General features: G+C 40.7%; 1 protein-coding gene across 1 annotated transcript; it reads right to left on the reverse strand.

The window, feature by feature from the left end:
- Positions 1 to 134: 134 nt before the first annotated feature.
- On the reverse strand, positions 135 to 20,465 carry MPHOSPH10 (M-phase phosphoprotein 10). Its single transcript, XM_082736629.1, has 11 exons — positions 20,236 to 20,465; positions 17,699 to 18,374; positions 17,009 to 17,163; positions 16,407 to 16,578; positions 14,403 to 14,544; positions 12,950 to 13,017; positions 10,977 to 11,114; positions 8,974 to 9,084; positions 3,524 to 3,631; positions 2,238 to 2,468; positions 135 to 1,820 (listed from the first exon to the last, which is right to left on the reverse strand). Exons 1-11 carry the CDS (start codon positions 20,322 to 20,324, stop codon positions 1,671 to 1,673), a joined length of 2,040 nt encoding a protein of 679 aa, XP_082592755.1. The 5' UTR covers positions 20,325 to 20,465; the 3' UTR covers positions 135 to 1,670.
- Between the last annotated feature and the right edge of the window lie 16 nt (positions 20,466 to 20,481).

Raw genomic sequence — 20,481 nt, forward strand, 5'->3', positions numbered from 1 at the left:
AATGCACTAAGGTACACAGGTGGCCAAGTATACATGAATGTAAAGGACAGATGATAAACCACTCAGAGCCATGACTTCCTTCTTACCTCCTTACGTAGTTAAGTCAAGCAGATGAAGAGCACCACTAAGTATTATTTTGTGTTTTTAAAGATTTATTTTTTTTAAGTAATCTCTACATCTAATGTGGGGGCTCAAACTTTACAACCCTGAAATCAAGTCCCAAGTTCCACCCACTAAGCCAGCCAGGCAGCCCTGTTTTGTGCTTTTAGATAAAGGGTGGTTTCTACAATGTTAAATGGTGCTTCTAATTTGTGTATAAAAAGTATGAATGTATTCTACCAGAATGAACACTTCTGAAGTTTAAGAATTGTTTTGTTCAGTTATATCCCTGCTCTCTAGAATACTGCCTGGCACAGAGTATAGAAAAGAATATAACCTTTAGAATGTATCAAATATTACATTAAAAAAGTGAATGAACAGATACGCCTCACCTAGGGGTAGCGGGGAGAAATGAAGATAAAAGGGATTCAAACTAGGCACACATCAAACTGGCCTTGGACAGGTAAAGTGAATCATCACTTGAGGATCAAACATTCGGATCCTGATGAATGATTATGAAAGAAAGACTCGAGGGAAAGAGAACTAAGCTAGCAGTTGAATGGGGACTGGCAAACTGAACTGAAAAGAAAGCAGGAAGCCTTAGAGCTATAGAACACTCACACCAGCATTAACATGAAATGACACTTCCACTAAGGCCAGACAGAGACCCGGGGTTGCTCAAACAGTTTAGAAGACAAAGGTGCAAGGTGAAGGGAAGTCTCCTGAATAAAACTTCCAACAAATGACCAGGTAGTATTGACTGGTGCTCCAGCTAGCCCCAGCCAGCCTGGTTCTACCTGATGTGGCCGGCTGCTGCATTAGGAAGCAGAAATGCAGAAAACACATGCTCACAACCTCTTCCTTCCTGCTGATGGTTGCCTGTAGATGAAAAATCAGAAGAACTTTCCCTGCTGCTTAAGGAGAAGCTGCTTTCATTTTCCCTCCCAGGTTAAGGTTTAGGGCATTTCCACCAGCATAGCATGAGGTCCTATGAGACAAAAGGCAGCTCTCCACAGATGCAGAGGTGAGTACCGGGGAGTCATGAAGATTCACCACACTGCCAGTCTGCCTTCCTTGCTGTGTTCGCCTTCCATCCTGTCTAAGTCACACCTGCCCTCTATGTATCTGACCATACTCTAGAGCCTACACAAAGCCTTCAGGCGGATGGCAGGTCACCTGTTTTGTGAAAGGATGACAGGGCAGTGGGAGAAGAAAACCAGGACCCAAAGAGTGAAGACCCCTGCTGTAGACAGCTGCTTGTGACAGGGACAGCTGGCTCCCGGGCCCTGGTCAGTGTTCAGGCCAGCTCCTGCTTACTGGCCAGTGCCTGAGCTGGCCTTCACCTGCCCCAGCAAGAACACAGTGTGGAAAGGGCTTTGGGGGTTACATTCAGCTTCACAGAAGCAATTTGGGGCTTTCCAATGACAGTTTGGAATTTGTCTTTTCAAAATAAGGAATTCTCAAATATCTGCCATGTATGCAAAGAAAAGTTCTCAAAAAATTTATTATAAAAGGGAACAATGACAGAATATAAACTTATACCTTAATATTTATATTACATTCAAAATATGTTACAGCTTTAATTTATGAACAGAAATATCCTGTCTTTTCTTCTTTTTCTTTTCTGTTTTCTTTGCATCGCTGATTTGCATTTTTACTTGATCTTGTAATTTGGAAAAGAATGCTTGAGACGACTTTAAGGCTTTGTCTTTACCTTCATCCTGCAATTAAAAATAATAACACACTCATGCTATAAAATGTTCTTTTAAGTAAAAAAAGCCAAATGCTTACAATGAAGTATAAAAGTATAAAAATCCAGAAGATATTATGAAAATACCTTCTCCTTATGAAGATATTATGAAAATATTGAGAAGATATTATGAGAAATCACACCAGTCAGCACAGAGGTATTATAAGCTTTCTATGCCGCTGCAATGTTCTCATAATTGAAGGGAGGAGGGAGTGGAAGACCACCGCTGCCAGGCCCCAGGGCACCTGTTTCAAGCTGTTACTCCAGCGGCCTTTCACTGGCACATGGGTGGCGTCAGCAGGCTCACAGTGGAGCAGATGTCACCACTGCTTACCACCACCTTGCCCACAAGGCCCCTCTATAGCGGTTTTCTTTCCTGCATCCTTACCTTTAGTAGCGAAGCTTTGCCTGTTCTGGTCAGCTGTTTTAACTTCTCTGAAGCTACTGCCTTTGTGTATTTCCCTGCTTGGTCTGGGTTGTTCTTTTCAAGCAGTTTTCTCCGCTTTTCCTTCTCTTTTAGTTTCATATGCTTCTGATATTTCTTTTTCCTCCGTTCTCGTTTCTTGTCTGTAGCTGTTTTTTCAGCAGCTGTTTTTACATCTCCAGCTTTATTTTTTTCCTATTAAAGGTAACCACCAGCATACCAGTTAATCCAACTTATAAATCCTACTCAGGAAATGGGAAGAGCAGCTATTCCAGAGAGTGTGGCCAATGGGCTGTACCTGCCGCCAGGAGCTGAACGCACAGCACCCATCTGCACCCCACAGAGCCTTGGGAGCTCAGCTCTTTAAGACCTGGAATGCATTCTTTGACAAAGACTACAATGTAAAGGCAGCCTGGAGAGCTGGGTTATCCCACTGACAGTCCCAGAAGAGGGCCACTAAAGCACCTAAGACTCCAGATGGACATCAGAGACAGCCTCAGCTGCTGAGGACAGCTACTGGCTGGCAGGAGGGGCTCCCAGAAATGGAAGGGAAACATCTATTCAGGGAGGATCAATGTCCTCTCTATTCTCCTCAGCTGCCAGCCTATCCTGCCAGGGTTGTTACCTATAGAGGTGGCAGAGGTCCTGAAGGGGTGGGTGTGGGTGCAGCAAAGCAAGTGTGGAAGGACAAAGAGCCATGCTGCTACACCAGCCGGGAAGATGAGACCTGGCAGGAACCATCCTCCTGTGTAATGCACGAGCATCAATGTTCATGAGCCAGGGACCACCTACATTTGGTGACCTCCAACTTCTAATAATCCAAATGTTCTACTCTAGACACCAATTCCATTATTGATAAGCATTAAATGGATACAATAATGGGGAAAATGCTGGCATTAAAGGACTGCTAGTTTATGACCAACATAAACCATTTATGTTAACCCAACACCACTGCTAGTATTCAAATTGAATTATAACAAGATATAGACATTAGATATTTACAAGAAGCCTTTATAATAATTCTTGTACCTGTACCTCATGATATCTGATTATAGAAGACTGATGTTTGAATACTATGTAAAACTATTAGCTTGATTATAATTAAAAACTGCTGATACTTTAGAATAAAAGCTACAAACTCCAGGATAATGACACTGAGTAAGGATCTAGCTATAAACAACTAATTTATTAAAAAACAAACAAACAAACAAACAAACAAAAAACTAAATGTTTCCACACTGGTTTCCTACCTTGACTTCCTCCGGGGCCAAGAGAGCTGCATCACTCACGCTCACTGGGGCTACCTCCTCCATGGTTATGGCCGGCAGATTTGACACAACTTTAATCTCTGGAACAGGCTAGAAAAGAGACAACGTATATAAGAGGAAGTCATAAATAGTCCTAATATAAAATATTTGTATTGTGAACCTATTTATTTTTCTTAATATCCTTTAGAATTGACTTTACTATTATTTTTATGTAGTAGTTCATCATTTACATACAACACCCAGTGCTCAACCCAACAAGTACCCTACTTAACAGCCATCACCCATTTAGTCCACCCCCCAGCCACCTCTCCTCCAGCAACCCTCAGTTTGTTCTCTATTGTTAAGGTGTGAACCTATTAATTTAAAGCATAATACATAAAATACTTTATAAAGGGGAGCCTGCCCCCTTTATAAAGTCAGTTAAAAGTCTGCCTCGGTTTTGGGTCAGTCATGATCTCATGAGTTACGAGGTTAAGTGCCACATAGGGCTCTGTGCTCCACAGACAGTCTATTTGAAGATTCTCTCCTTCTGCCCCACTCACTCTCATATAAATCAATCAATCTTTAAAAAAAGCTTTCCCAGGTTTAAAAAAAAAAAATATTTTATGGAGATTTAAAATGTGAGATGGTTGATAGCAAAGCTAACTGGAATGATAGCCATGCTGGTGGGCAGCATAGGCTGCTTGAGGAATCTTGATAATCTGAGTACTCAAGGGTCTTCTCTGTCTCACTGCTGCACCAAGAACACTTATTTCTACACTTTTGGAGGACATTTCTACCACATTTGAACACCTACTCTTTCGCCTATTACACTAAACTATTACCATCTGCCATGGACGTGGACATTTTCCAACAATCCTATCTATTGTTAAAGAATCTATTGATTTTTGTGAATATTATCCTGTCTTTAGTTATTAAAAAAAAGGCCAGCTATAAGAAATATACAGAAAAAGATACAAGGAAAAATGCTTATCAGAACAAGAGTCAAAATAGGCTACTGGATAAACAAATTTTCTCATCTTTTAGCTACTGAAAACACAGCTTTATAAACAAATGTGAGATGATCAAGAACTGCTTTGGAAAACTAAAGCAGTATTGAAATAAATCAAATCTGTTCATTATAAAAAAGAGGAATGTTATGCAATGTCATAAAATGTGATGGTAACTGAAGAGCCTTTTTTTTTTTTTTTAAAAGAAATGTCCAGGAAAGACGGAAATTAAAACAAGCTTCATACAGATTATGGTGATAGCAGGACACTAGTTATTATTTACCTAACACTTACACTAATGCACATCTCATTTACATCTAATTTTTGCGCATCTCTGAGGAGCACCAGGGGACAGGGACAGGGACTCTGTTTCTAGAGTGAAGTAAAAGATGGAGTGTGCCCTGGAGAGAACACAGGCCTGAGGAGAAAGGGGTTCTACTGCAGAGACTGTCACTGATTCCTTTGCACACCTTTTCCTTAATGCATTCCTGGCCATATGCCAATCAACTAGCAGATGTGTGCCCCAGGAAATTTCAGACAGAACAAAAATAAGTCATACACACAATAGGATCGTGGATTCTAATTGAAAAAAATGTCAGTGTGAAAGAAATGTTTTCTTCCATTGGACCACTGTTCACTTATTTATTAGGAACACTGTGTTCCAATCTACAATTTAAAGAGGAATACAAAGAAAATGGGAGACAACCCAGAAAATTAAAAAAAAAAAAAAAAAAAAAAAAAGATGGTCAACAGGGTTTCTGGAGCTCATGAAATACGAAACTGAATATGAAAAAAATTTTGTATTAAGGAGAACCTGTACCGAAAAGCCTACAGTTCTGAAGAGGAATAAGAAAGGCTTTCAAATAGGGCATGTAGGCCCATATACTATTCCCACCTTCTTCAATTCCCAAGGTTCCAAGGAAGGTCTGAGTACCTCCCCATGGCAGGCTCCACATTAGTGTGACAGACACAGCAGGGAAATAGCAGTGAACAAAACACGTTTGTGCCAGCTTGATAATGAGTAGAGAACGATCAGCAATTGACCAATGGCGATCATAGGTATGAGGGAAATGAGGGCACGGAGGAGGGCGATGGCATTCATCTGACACCCCAGAGATTGGAAGGAGCCAGTCATGGAAAAAAGCAGTGCAGCCTAACAGGCAGAGGAGAGCCCAGCAGGAAGGTGTGGGGGAAGGGAGCACTTTGCCCACTGAAGGCACTGGAAGACGACGAGAGTGGCTGGGGGACAGAAAGCTGCAGAGACCAGACGAGTGAGAGGGAGCCAGATCACATGGGGCCTTGTAAGGCACAGGAAAGGATCATGCTCTTCACGTCAGTAACTTTTTCACAGTAGGACCTGTGGCCAAGAGGGGTTGAGGATTCCTCTTTTCTTCATCCCCTACATAGCCCACACTAGGTGCTTTGGTATCTAAAGATGGCTCCTGCCACCAAAACCTTAATAGAAATTACACTTGATTAACAACAACAACAAAAAACCAGGTGATAAATGCTGACTGAGAGGACAAGACACACAGGACAAAACATTTAACCATCAGGGGCACCTGGGTAGCTCAGTTAAGCCTCTGCCTTTGGCTCAGGTCATGATCTCAGGGACGTGGGATCGAGCCCCACATCGGGCTCTCTGCTCAGCAGGGAGCCTGCTTCCTCCTCTCTCTCTGCCTGCCCGTCTGCCTACTTGTGATCTCTATCTGTCAAACAAATAAATAAAATCTTAAAAAAAAAAACAACAAACATTTAACCATCAAAGAATCAGAAGGATTTTGGAGATTACCTCTTCTTTATAGATGAATGTGAAGCAATTTGCCTAATTCGCAAAGCTAGTTAGGGGAGAATCAAATTCAGGTTTCGGACTTCTAGACTAGTCTCTGAGATTCATGGTACCTCATTTTTAGAAAACACAAGGGACACAAAGGGGCAATAGGTGAACAAATACCAGAAAGATGGCACTGCATGCTTTACGGGTCCACAGACGACACTGAGAAGGAAGCTCTAAAAAGTACAGAAGCAGTGAGCCCAGTGTGGTGGGAGTCAGACAGACTGGAAGATCACTGGAGGTCTGGGCCTGGTGTAGGGAACATGATGTAACGGCGAGAACATGGATGCCCAGTTAGATCCAACCTTCCCAATCTCCTAAGCCTCAGTTTCCTCATCTGCAAACAGAAAGAGTAATACCTGCCTTGGTATTCTGTGGATGAAGAATTAACGGACAGGGCCACTACCGTCATCAAGACAACACTGGTCAATCCCTACTTTAGTCTTCCTCACAACACCAACTAGCACTATCCATACACAAGATAACACTGGAAAAATCCACAGGACTGTGAAGGACCACATTTAGAAGGGTAGGAGAGACTACACTCATCATCTTATCCCTATCCCAGGCCAGCTGAGAGAGACTTGGCCTATGGTTTCTCCAGTGAGAAGAGAGCCCAAGGTGGCCTTCGAGCTCCCCAGCATTGCAGAACGCTTCTGAGCAGGCCCAATCATTTCTGTGTCATGGGGATCACAGAGGGAGTCTGTGGGACTTGACCACTGAGGATCAGACTGGGATGAAGAACAAGTACAGGGCTTCTAGCAACCCGTGCTTAGATCTTGGCAGACCATGTTCCTCTTCACAGGAGTGCCCAAGTAGAGATCCCAGCCAGCACCTTGCCCATCTGTAGAGCCAAGCAGGTGCCCTTCTCCAGCTCAAAGAGATTCTGTACCCCCATGACCATGGCAGGATTATTTACAACAGCCAAGTCATGGAAACAATACAAGTGTCCATCAACAGATGAATAAAGATAATATGATAATATGGTGCATACATAAATACACACACACACACACACACACACACACACACACACAATGGAATACCATTTAGCCATAGAAAGAAGGAAGTCCTGCCATTTATGACAACACTGATGTATCCTGAGGGCATTATACTAAGTGAGATATGTCAAACAGAGAAAGACAAATTACAATGTGATCTTTTAGGCAGGAACTAGGCATGTGCAACAAGAAGATGGACCTTAGATGTCCAGCTGGAGAGCCCCACGCGAGGACCACCACATTCTACCCATCTAGCAGCAGGTTTTGACTTGCAACATCCCAGCAGAAAAAGAGTTAAGTTTGTTGTGCTTATTGCACTTATGCAGAAAGCAGCCATTTGTCCTTATTTGAGCTATGTCTCTAGAACAGAAATAATGCTGCAGTTGCCCACACTTGCAACCATCTTGGAAAGGACATGAGTACTTGGTTAATTATTATATAATCCAGGACTGTCACTCAAAAGTTGCTACCCTAGGACCCTCCCAAAAGAAAAAAAGTGATAGAAGCACATATCCCAGAGTTTCTGGGGCTTTTGTCTCTCTTGACTGGCCCGCTCTTCCCCTGGACTATATTTTAATAAAGCTCTGCTCTCCTTTAGAACAGCTGCATGACTAGAGTTAATACTATTGTATTGTATATTTCAAAGTTGCTAAGGAAGTAGACCTTCAAAGCTCTCATCATAAAAAGAAAACTGTAACTATATGGGGAGAAGGCTATTAACTAAACTTAACACAGTAGTCACTCCCCAATATACATTTTTCCCATACACCATGCCTTTCAAAAATTCACGCAAGGCGACTATACTTTCACAAAAGACCTACATGAGTACCTGTTTTTCCTGACAGAAATCTGAGAATTATTTTCACTTTTATATAAAAAAAAAGTGAAAGGAAAAATAGCATTCAGCATTCTGCTGTGAGCAGCTCTGCCCAGCTCCTTCCTCAGGAACTACACTTGGTTTCTCAGTATCAAGCCACCATACCTTTAAACAGTGTCTGTGAGCATCTGTGCTTTATCTCGTTTTATCTGTGCATCTATTACAAGATTGGTCCTCAAGTATCAGGAAAGCCTAGGACAGGTTACTTTTGGAGTCTGAAAAGCTCAAAAGACTTTCCATTTAATTAATGGTAATGCTTCTTTGCTTTACCCCATTTAGGCTTGTGAAAGGTTTTATAGGAACATTTTGCTTTCTGATGGTAGGAGAACCTATTTATCAGACTACCGTTGTACATCTTAAACTTAAACAGTATTACATGTCAATTAATAAAATTGGAGAAAAGGGGTTAATATATATGAAGGACTTAGTATGGCAAATAGCTGGTACTCAGAAAATATCAGGTACAGACATCACAGGTCTCAAGACCAACCGCAGGATGAAAACACAACTGAAAGCTGAACAACAAGAATGAGAAATGAAGAGACTTTAGGTCTAGCACAGCGCATGGGGAGATCACTCTGGATCAGCAGAGGAAGCCAGAACTGCTTGGGACTAGAAATTCCTACAGGTTTGTATCCTAAAACCAAACAAAAAGCTAGCCTCACAGAAGCTCAAAGAGGAATTAAGGTCATGTTTGCTCTGATTACACACAGAACTGTTAACACACTTACTGGTTTAGGGATGAAGTGAAAGTTTGAGAGGGCATCCAATTTTAAGAAGAGGGAATCCATCATCTTCTGAATTTCTTTGTGCTCTGGATTTTCTTCTTCTGCTGTTTTTTGCTTAGAAAATAAGTTCAATGACATCAGACTTAGCAGCTTAATACACATCACAAAACAAAACACAAAGCTCAATAAGGATATGCCCCCATCTCTTATCATCAAGGCTTCAGCTTCAAAGACACAGTACACAGCAGAATCAGAGTTATCAATACCACGTCGGAGCCAGCACCAGTCCAAGAAGCAATGCGATGTGCACTTCAGAGCTGCAGCGACCCCTCCCCCTATAACTGACAACTTACAGTTTCATTTCCTTGGTATTTACTTCTGTCAAGAACTAAGCCACTCCCACTCGGATGGCTCTCATTAAAAGAAAGGGGAGCTGGGTAACAAGGGTTAGATGTTGAAGAACTGGACCCGTTGTGCACTGTTGCTGGTGACGATGTAAATGCTGCAGTCACAATGGAAATGAATGGGGCAGCTCCTCAGAAAGTGAAACAGAGAACTGCCATATGACCCGGCAATTCCATCCTTAGGTAAATATCCAGAAGAATTTAAGAAGAGGTTCTCAAACAAATACATCTGTTCAGAGCAGCACTATTCCCAACAGTCAAAAATAGAAACAACCCAAATGCTCACAATCCCCTTTTCCCTCTGCCCATGTTTAAAAGGCCAGGACTGTTTTTGTTTTATTAAAGAATAACAGAACAAAACAAAACACACCCAAAACAGGGAAGCAACTGGCTCTTTGCCTCCATGACCCTGAGGCCAGCGATGCATCAGGGTCTGCCTCCAACGTCTGTCATTTGAGCCCTCCTTCAGCCACATTGAAGCACTCACCACTGCTTATTTTAATTTATTTTTTAATCCTGAACATGTTGCTTACCTCATCCCACACTAATGGCTGTGAAATCATACATATACAACTATATACTATACATATATAACTAGAAGTTTATTTATGTGCCATGTACCATCACCTTGCTTATTACTTCCAGGATAGACACTAAATCGGAAAATACTCATCATCCTCCCCGGATGAACTCTTAATGGAATGGGTGCAGAATAAGCCTAAATTAAGTCCATACTCAAAAACTTGTGAACTGGGTGCTGAATACTGAGACATAAATAAAACCAATTATTTACAGAGCTGGTACAGCTGTCACATTACGTATTTAATTTTTAACTCTCATGGTTACAAAATGCTTTACTGTATTTACTGAATCACCTCAAAGTAGCCAGGCAATGTTCAATAACATGTTCCTTCACCTACCACTTTGAGTTGCAAAGCAGCCAGGAATAATTAATTCAAATCTTTCCCGATCTTCAACTTAACAGTAGTATCAAGGGCACTGATTGCTATTGCCGCTAACGTGACATTAATTAATCAAATCTGGCAGGAATCTTAAATGGCTTTTGCAAATAAAAATGCCATCTCATCTGCAAGCACATATTGACCACATTATCAATAAATCAAGTGTAAAGGAATAATTCAGTCACTATACTGGTGATACAGTATTATTGGAAATAGGACTTTGTCCTACTTAACCAGGTATATTTTAAAGAATTTAAGTGAAAAGAAATAAGAATCAAAAAACAAATAACCCACCGGACCAAAAATCTGAATCAATTTCACAGATAATGTTCTATCAGCAACTTCTGAAGTACAAATGAGAACGAATTTTAAAATTGTAGGACTACTATAATAATTGTGTGGAACAGTCAGGTAACCAATAAATAACTGCAAACAAGCTCTTCTACACCCTCACATTCAGTGGCATTAAGTATTATAACCCTTCTATTCCTAACATACTCTGTCTCACATTTAAATGAGGTGAACCAAGAGCTCTCTATTTATTTCATGAATTTCAGCCATCAGGGTAGAAACAAAAAAGTGGATTTTCTATTTCTTTCTTTCTTAAATAATGATGGCTTTGCCTTCTGGGCTTCCTTACCTCGTTGAGTTTGATGTACTCCTGCTCATAAATTTCAGCAAGGCTCAATTTGCTCTTCTCATGGTCTAATGTTAAACGTTTTTTATATTCATATGCATCCTCTTTAGGTCTTTCTTTACGTACTACATCATCCCAGGCCTGCAATATGAAAGTTGGAAGGAACATAAATTAACAAAATCTATCATTTTATTCTAGGCTCACTTAGGACTCTGCCTCTGGAAAATTTGTGGTCAGTCCAGAGTAAGCAAATTAGAGCAAAAACTAATCAATTTCAACCTGCAAAATGTGTACTCAAGTCACAAAAAATAAGTATTATGAAAAGCAACAATGGCATTACTTAAGTTTCCTTTTTGTTTTAAATGCATCTTTCTCCTGTTACAACTTTAATTCCCCATTTCCCCATCATGGTTTGTTTAAAAGTCAACATTCGGAGTTTGTCTTGTTGCATTTCAAATTTAAGGATAGTCCACATACAGTACCACCCTTCAAATCCTTCCTATTTCAAGTGAACATTATACACGTTTTAACGCCATCCCTTGTTGTACAGGTCATACACCTAGTCTTATTCTAAGTTTACAAAATAGGATCAATTCTTTTTTCTCATGAGATTGGTATTTATTAAACACCTGTGTAGCAGACTGTGTAGATGTCCTGCTTCATATCCCCCAGCCCACCTCTAAGTTCACCTGTAGCTGCAGGGAGACCGTGTCTGTACATGCTGACAGCTTCCCATCTCAAGGTGGCACTCTGCTTCTTATCCTGTGGGTTTTCTAGACTGCCAGGGCATCTTGCCTATTTGTGCTCAAGACAGCTCTGAGGTGTCTACGACTTGACACCTTAACCAGTTAAGGACTGAGTTTAGTGGATAAATATTCCAGCAGATCCATCCCCAGAGGGGTAAATTCTGAGACAAATTCTACATAAATCCTCAGGGGTCCCCAGCAGGCTTTATTCCCAGATGCCCACTGTGACAGATAATTTCATGTGTTAATTTGATTGGGTGAAGGGATGCCCAGACAGACAGATGGTAAAACACTGTATCTAAGTATGTCTGTGTGGATGTCTCTGGAAAAGAACAGTATCTGAACTAGTATAATGAGTAAAGAAGATGTCTTCACTAATTTGGGTGGACACCATCTAATCCACCAAGGGCCCAAATAGAACAAAAAGTGGGAGGCAGGGTGAATCTGCTCTCTGTTGAGCTGGGACATCCCTCTTCTGCCCCTGGACATCACTGCTTCTAGTTTTCAGACCTCTGGACTCAGACTGGAACTTGTACCACGAGCTCCTCTGGTCTCAGGTCCTGGGACGCAGCATTCCTGGTTTTTTGCTTGCAGACAACAAACCACAGGATTTCTCAACCTCCATCATCACATGCATCCTTTTGCTCCTCATTTGGGGTTACTAAAACACTCTTCAGTATTTGATTTTAATGTATCAATTCTGTTTTTCATTACCTTTCTATACTTTTTAAGTGGTTGCTCTAGGGATCTGAGATCAATTCTTAAATAAAAACTCTGCTAGGTTTTTAACATTTGAAAAAAATAAACCCTTTATTTGTCCCAGCAGATATTGTGCTTAGATGGAAAGGTCCCAAGGAAGACCAGAACAATTCAGAATCAGTCCCCATACCTGTCACCCTCCACCACCTTCACCAGGCACCACCAGACAGGTAAATAAGGGGCAAGGAAGAGCGGCAGTGGCTCTGGCTGCCCCTTCTCTTCACACACAACTGCCCATCCTTCCAGAGCACTAGTGAAAGGCAGTGTCTCACACAACAAAAGCAATACAAAAGAGGAGGGCAGTGTAAACTTAGTAGCACATTTCAGGGTAAATTAAGGGTTTTAAATGAAGAACTGATACAAACAAAATTTCTATGAAAACGAAGAAGAGTGACGGTCCCAAAACAGTCTCATATTATTTCTAAAAATCTCAGTGAATTTTAAATTAAGTTAATTTTCATTCTTACTGACCTGATCTCTTATCCTCTGCTTAATGATATCTTCCAGTTGAAGGGTAGTTTCCTCTGTGATCACAGGGGCTAAAGGAAATATAACATAACTCATTAGGTATAACTAGACCAGTGGTCCTCAAATGGTGGTTATTGAACCAGTAGCATCAACACCTGGGAACCTGTTAGAAATGTGAATTTTTTGGCTCTGCCCCATACTTCTTGAGTCAGAAAGTTGGCGGGGGTACCCTATCTGTTTAACTAACCCTTCTGATGCTCCCTCCAGTTTGAGAACCACAAACTGGAGAATATCTGGTAATAAGCACTAATACTTTTAGCCCATGCACCTGGGTACTCTCCCCATCTTTTTTATTCTCTCTAGAACTGAATAAAATGAAAATTCATTTTGACTTCATAGGTACAAGAAAGAATTTGATGAGATGACCAGGGTTTCTGGCTAGAGTACAGAATTTAATCAGAGGACAATGACAGTAAGTATTGGATACAGATCACTAGCAGAAATCATTATGGATTACACATCAGGTACCCTATAGACACTAATTAGCATATTAGTAACTCCTGGATGAATTAAGAGTACTATGGCTATGTAAGAGAACGTCCTATTTCTTAGAAGATACATGTACTTAGAAGTGAAGTGTCACGATATTGATAAGTTACTTTCAAGTAAATCAGCGGAAAAAAGGGGGCTCTTTGGGCTCCAGAGCCTGACAGACATTTTCACAGAGGTAAGTGAGGAAAGCAGGAAGGGAGCTTGCTGACGGCATCAGTGCTTGACAGACTCTGTGTCCCAGGCACTGCTGTGCTGCATCCAGGAGGAGGCCAGTATGGCTAGGCTGTTGGCCCCTGCAGCCTGGAGCTGATGCGCAGAGGCCTCTGTGAGTCCCCCAGCCTGAGCCAGGCCCAACCACATTCAGAGCTTTTATTTATTTTAAATATTTCTTCAACATTCCACATTTGATGATGTAGATACCTCTTTCTTCCCTGACTGTAAATGTTTTAATACAAATTTTTTAAACTGTAAAAAAACAAAAAACAAAACATGCGATCACACAGATACACACACATGGGTCACATCTACAGGGCAGGGAAAGCAAATATAAAATGTTAACCAGTGAATCCACCTGAATGGCACCCTTATGTTTGCTGTACTATTTTTTCAACTTTTCTCTATGTTTACAAGGTTTGTTTTGTGTTTTTTTTTTTTTTAAGATTTTATTTATTTGACAGACAGAGATCACAAGTAGGCAGAGAGGCAGACGGAAGAGAGAGGGGAAAGCAGGCTCCCCTCTGAGCGGAGCGCTCAATGTGGGGCTCGATCCCAGGATCCTGAGATCATGACCTGAGCCAAAGGCAGAGGCATAACACACTGAGCCACCCAGGTGCCCCTGACTCTCTCTATGAAACAGAAAAAGCATGAAAACACACACTCGAAGGGGCCCAGCGGGCTCACGTACCCATGCGGACCGCATGGTCAAAGTGCAGAGTCTCTTCTAGGAGGCTGTTCTCTGGGCGCTTCTGAGCCGTCACTTCCCCTTGAAGCTGCCAAGGTTTTTTTTCCAACAATTCTTTTTCTAAAGATGCAATTTTTTCATTCATCTAAGAAAGAGACAAAAAGTTATTACATATCCAGGAAACAAAATCAGGCTTATTAACTAAATAAAAGCAACTAACATCTTTACAAACACAAAAACAAGAAATGCGTTATTTCTCAACACATTTGTTTTGTTCTCGCCACCGTTTTATTACTAACCAACAGTGACTCCCAATTCCTGACACCTGAGGTGGGGTAGGAGCTGCAGATGATCTTTCCCTCCCTGATTTGAAATGGCCATGTTTATAATATACTGAATTCCCCTAGAAGAATCTGGGTAGATTTCTGGGCTCTATTCTAGTCCAGTGATCTATCTATTCACAAGCCACTATCAACTTTGATTATTAGAGCATTCGAACGTTAATTTCTTTATTAGAACATTAGTAACTGAAGGAGCCTCTTTTGACCCCACACTCCAAAATTCAAATTATTGCTAACTAAAAGATATCTCTTAATGACTTTATAGTATACAAAACGCCAGCCTTCTCAGCTGCTTTACTGAATTCTCATGTTTTTCTGAATAGCTTTCAATTCATCTGCTTAGGTTTTTCCAGTATCCTTTGCATATATTAATGCTCTTATCTTTCTCTTTTGTAGTTGCACTGACACTTCTACAAGAACGTTAAATAACAGTGGTAACAGTAATTGTGGACATTTTCTTATTCTTCATTTTAAAGGGATATTTCTAGAATTTCACCACTAAGTAGGACAGCACCTTTTGGTTAGATGTGTTTCTATTTCACTACAAGTGAAAATTAGGAATGGATACTGAATTTCATCAAATGCCTTTCAGACATCAGAAAAAAAACATGTGGTTTTCTCCTTATTCTGTTACAACCAAGAATTACATTAATAGATTTTCTAATCCTGAATCAAGTAAATGAGGCCCATCTGATTATGGTGTTGTTAATCTTTCACTGTGTTATTTTGGATATTTAAATGATACCATGTGTGAGTGTTTTAATGTCAGGTTTGGCTATCATGCTGTAATAGCTTCAAAAGAAAAAGAAGTTTGGAAGTTCCCTCTTTATATGTTGGAACTGAACAAAATTCAGTGGTATTTCTTGAAAGCTTGATGTAATTCTCCAGTAAAACTAAACCTGCTTTTCTTTTTTCTTTTTTTTTTGAAAAGACACAGGGAGGTTGGGAAACTAACTCAATGCAATTTCATATTTTCTTTCCCAATGCTTCCCCACTGCCTCCCTTAAATCTCCTCTCTCTTCTGGAAACAATCCACAATCATGGATTTAACTCAGATTCTCTTTTTCTAATAATTATTTTGATATCATTGATATATTTTATGTTTTATTATTTGCCTATTCTCATTTCTAATTGTGTGACGTCATTTTAATGTGGTTAAACAGTAAAGACAAATAATTGGAACCAGGCTATTATTTGCAAATGACACTTGATTTGTCTGAAATCCTAACACGAGGAAATAATTTTTATCAACTCTGGAAGATATGTTTGAGATGGCATTAATTAACATTCCGACTATGTGAGCCATCTACAGAATATCTGAAAGAAACAATATCCTCATGAGCAGCTGAATCAGCTACAAAGAGAAGTTCACAGGACAGCTAATTAAAAAGAACATGCCATTAGGTATAAAGAAACCAGGGACAGAGAAAAAACAAGTTTTTAAACAAATCGAAGGCCACAGGTTGGGGAATGAAGCACTGCTTTTTGCAAATTAGCTACCTATCACCTGGGCATCTCTATAAAGTGTCTGGTAGGAAGTAGCAGCAAGATTTTTGTTTTGTTTTTTAAAGGATAAAGTATTCTACCAAGAACTACAGAGTAGATTAGTTATGAGTGCCACAGTCCTGGTAAACATAAAAAAATTCCTTAAATTCTCAATTCTTACCTTTTCCTGTCTTTTTTCAAAAGAGGATTTAACTTCATCAGAATCTTTCTGTACATTTAAGATACTTGTATCCTCACTTTCCTCATCATCTGGCAAATCAAAAGTCACTCTTTTCGAGGTTTCTTTATGCTGCTTGCTGTCTTCACTTTCTTCAAGTTCATTATCTTCATCACTATAGTATACCAAAACATTTATGAAAGGATAATACAATTTTTCATTAGGAAAACAAAACTAATTCTCTAGTAATTATAGATATGTTGTATACCTAACACAGAATTCCAAAGTCATTCAGTTATTAAGGAACAGAAGATACTATTTAGGTAAAACAGAACAAAAGCGTGCAATATATAAAAAATAAATTATTCCTCAATCTGTAAGACAAATATATCTCACAATAATGACAGTAAGGTATTTTTAGTTTGATTGTCACTGCCAGTGATATTTATCTTCATTAGATGATCTCTAAAACCCCTTTAAACTCAGACACTTTCATCTGATCTTAGAGAATGTAACTCCTTAAGACAAACATATTTGACAATTATGAGCACACACACACAACTGGACTGTTCTAGCTTACAGCGTAAAGAACTCAAAATACTCACGTTTCAGAAATGCTCTCCTCTCCTTCTTCGTCAGCAATTTCTTCCTCCTCTTCATCTGAACCCAGTTCATCGTCATGAGCATTTGCTAGGTCTTCATCACTTTCAACAGGATCAAAGAAGTCTTTGTATTTCAGGTTTCTAGAACTTTTACCTGACTAAAGTAAAAAGGTTTCTCAAACTTTCAATTAAGAACAGAAGAACACATTAAATCATGCATGTGTGTGGATGCATATGACATATGGGGAACCGGTGACAGACAACATCACCACACAGATGTAAGGGCTACTAGACTGTAACAAACTGGAAGGAAGCATAGGTTCATTTCTAACTGATAAGACAGAGTACAACATCCTAACTCTAAAGCTTCTAACTATAATCATTTCTAAAACATACCTGTCTAAAGTATACAAATGCCTTCCTCTCCCTATTATTTCTAGTGTTTGATGGAATATGTTTGAGGGGAATTCTGAAGACCTCTAACATGTGTGACAATGGTTCTTAGGTTCAAAACAAGCATTCTGTGATAAGGAAATGATGGCTTTGGTTTAATTTATCTAGTTCATCGTTTTCAACTGATCTAAATATTTCATTAATATTCTGGTGAGTTTTGAGGTATTTTAAACCACTTTTCAAGAAATAGAACAAAATCTAATTTAAGGAGGTAGAAAGTCTCTTCTCCCAAAACTTTACCTGAGGTTTTTGACTTCCAAGCAGTTCTCCCTCATCTTCATCAGAATCAACATCTTCAAAAAAATTAATGTCTTCCTCTTCCTCGTCATCTTTTGGTCCCTCTTCCTTTTCCATGTTTTCTAAAAAGGTCTCCATTTCAGATAGTTTGAAAAATTTATCATCTACTATGGACTTCTCTCTTGGTTTCCTAGACACTTTGTCTTGCACCTTGCTCTGCTGCTCCAATTTGCTGATATCAAAATCAAGATCAGAATCCTCATCACTGAACACTGGACTTTTCCTCAGATCAACTTTGCTCAAGTTTTTAGCTCTCTCATCCACTTTAGGATCATCACCACTAGGGTCAGCCACCTCCTCCTCCTCCAGATCTTGTTTGAAGACCTCCTGATCATCAGACTCCACTGCTGAGCCATCCTCTTCACACTCCTGCTCTTCGTTCTCTGGAAGAAGACTGATGTCTTCGTCTTTAACAGTTTTACTAACTGTACTCTGGAAGTACTGCAAAATTGGTTCATTTTGCAATTCTAGTTGTTGCCAAATCTGCTCATCATCAAAATTGTCTATCACCAGTTTTTTTAATGGACTTCCGTGGATCCTGTCATTCTCTAATATTTTATTAAAATCATAAAGTGCTTTTGTTAACGAAGTGAAGTTTGATGCCAATTCATCTTGAATCCTATTAAGAGAGCACAGGGAAAAAGTTTAAAGAGATTTATAATTATAGGGCAATAATTTCACAGCACTATGAATTAAAAGAAGAAAAAAGCCTAACTTCTGTGTAAAATCAAACTTGAAAGAAATATCAACTTTAAGTAGAGATTCTGCCCCCAAAGAGTGTATTAGCTTGCTGAGGAGCCATACTAATATATAACTAAGTCTGTGATCTACTATATGGATTTTATGCAGGGAAACTATTACACACCCCTTTGCCTAAAGATATATGGTGAATCTTAGCCTTAAATGCCAACTCAGCTATATTATATGCCACTCCATTCCGTCAGCCAATGGTTAACACTTGCTTTGGCTCAAGAGTACTCAGCAAATACCTCTGAAGATCTGACATCTGAAATGAGACCTGTATACGAGGAGACATTCTTACAAAGACCTGGAAATATCTATTTTTAGCAGAAAAAATAGCGAGAGCAAATTTTTTAAGATGGAAATGAAGTCGGTGAGTTTGAGGAACAGAAATGAAGGCATGGCTGGAGTGTGGTGAAGAAGGCAGAAGGCCAAGGAGGTAGATGGGAGCTGTAACATGCAGGCTCCGAGATAAGAGTTTGCTGTTTTAAGTGTAAAGAGAAGCCATCAGAAAAAAATTTTTTTAAAAAGATTTTATTTATTTATTTGACAGATGGAGATCACAAGTAGGCAGAGAGGCAGGCAGAGAGAAAGGGGGAAGCCCGCTCCCTGCTGAGAGGAGAGGCGGATGCGGGGCTGGATCCCAGGACCCTGAGATCATGACCTGAGCCGAAAGCAGAGACTTAACCCACTGAGCCACCCAGGCGCCCCGTCCTTTGCTTAAAATCTTTTGATGGTGGGGCACCTGGATGGCTCAGTGGGTTAAAGTCTCTGCTTTCGGCTCAGGTCACGATCTCAGGGTCCTGGAATCCAGCCCAGCATCGGGCTCTCTGCTCAGCAGGGAGCCTGCTTCCTTCTTTCTCTCTGCCTGCCTCTCTGCCTACTTGTGATCTCTGTCAAATAAATAAATAAAGTCTTTTTTTAAAAAAAGATTTTAAGCAAAGGAGCAAAACGATGTAATTTATACTTCGGAAAGATGACCAACAGAGGAAAAGGAATGAAAGTACAGTGATTAGGATGACACAGTCATCCAGGGAAAGGATAACAACTGTACAGGGGTTAGAACAGCAGATACTGTGCCACGCAGTCAAATTCAGAACACAGACTGAAGGCAGAACCGACAGAATTTGCTGATGAATTAGAAGCAGACATGAGAAAAAGGACGCTATCAAGGAAGATGCTTAGTTACATGTCTGAATGACTGAAAAAACAGAGGCGCCCTTTACTGAGATAGGAAAGGCAGGTGCATGTGTAAAGGATTTCAGGGAGGGCAGACTATAAGACAGTAGACAGAAACAGGTCATAAGAAGTTCGAGATGCTGAGAACGTATACGGCTGGGGCTGCTGTGCGCCTGACGCTCAAGGGAAAAGTCGGGGGTCTGAGAGCCACACTTTCGTTAAGTCGTACGTTCAGTCCTTCAACAAAATACGAAGAGCTTGTGTTACGAAGTCCTAACTCTCAAGCAGCTCATCGTGGGACGGGGGCCGACAGACACCAAAGTTACTACTTTCAATAAAGTATGAGTAACTGAGCTTGCTTTGGTTAGCACACGACCGGGAGAGCCGCACTGCGCAGCCTGTGACCCTTGAAAATCTTCTGACGGGCTAGCGGAGCGTAAGGTGAAACCTGGCGCCAACAGACGCACGCTTCCCTTCATCCCGCTACTCCAGCATCTGCCGGCAGGCCGCGCCCACGCGAGACCTGGGCCTCACCAGACCCCGCGTTTCCCTTCACTTACGTGAGAAAACACTCTGGCTGGCCAGTGGCTTTATCAACCTCTTTCAGGCACCGCTCCAGGGTCCGCCGACGCCAGGCCCGCGGCGCCATGGCCGTCTGCAACCCGGGACACAGCGCCGCATGCACAGGAAGAGGACCGGTCGGAAACCGCGCCACAAAGACGCGCCTCGCGCAACCTGCACCCGGGAGGCGAAGGTTCCGCGGCGTACAGGTTCCGGACCCTCCCCACTCCAGAGCCAATGGCAGC

The sequence above is a fragment of the Mustela nivalis genome (assembly GCF_964662115.1).
Source record: "Mustela nivalis genome assembly, chromosome: 6".
Lineage (NCBI taxonomy): Eukaryota > Metazoa > Chordata > Mammalia > Carnivora > Mustelidae > Mustela > Mustela nivalis.

Excerpts from the sequence above, each read along its gene's own strand:
- MPHOSPH10 (XM_082736629.1), bottom strand. The coding sequence starts at position 20,324 with ATGGCGCCGCGGGCCTGGCGTCGGCGGACCCTGGAGCGGTGCCTGAAA. Across the intron at positions 18,375-20,235 it reads CAGCCAGAGTGTTTTCTCAC|GATTCAAGATGAATTGGCAT; the intron begins GTAAGTGAAGGG and ends CTCTCTTAATAG. Across the intron at positions 2,469-3,523 it reads TGGCCCCGGAGGAAGTCAAG|GAAAAAAATAAAGCTGGAGA; the intron begins GTAGGAAACCAG and ends TACCTTTAATAG.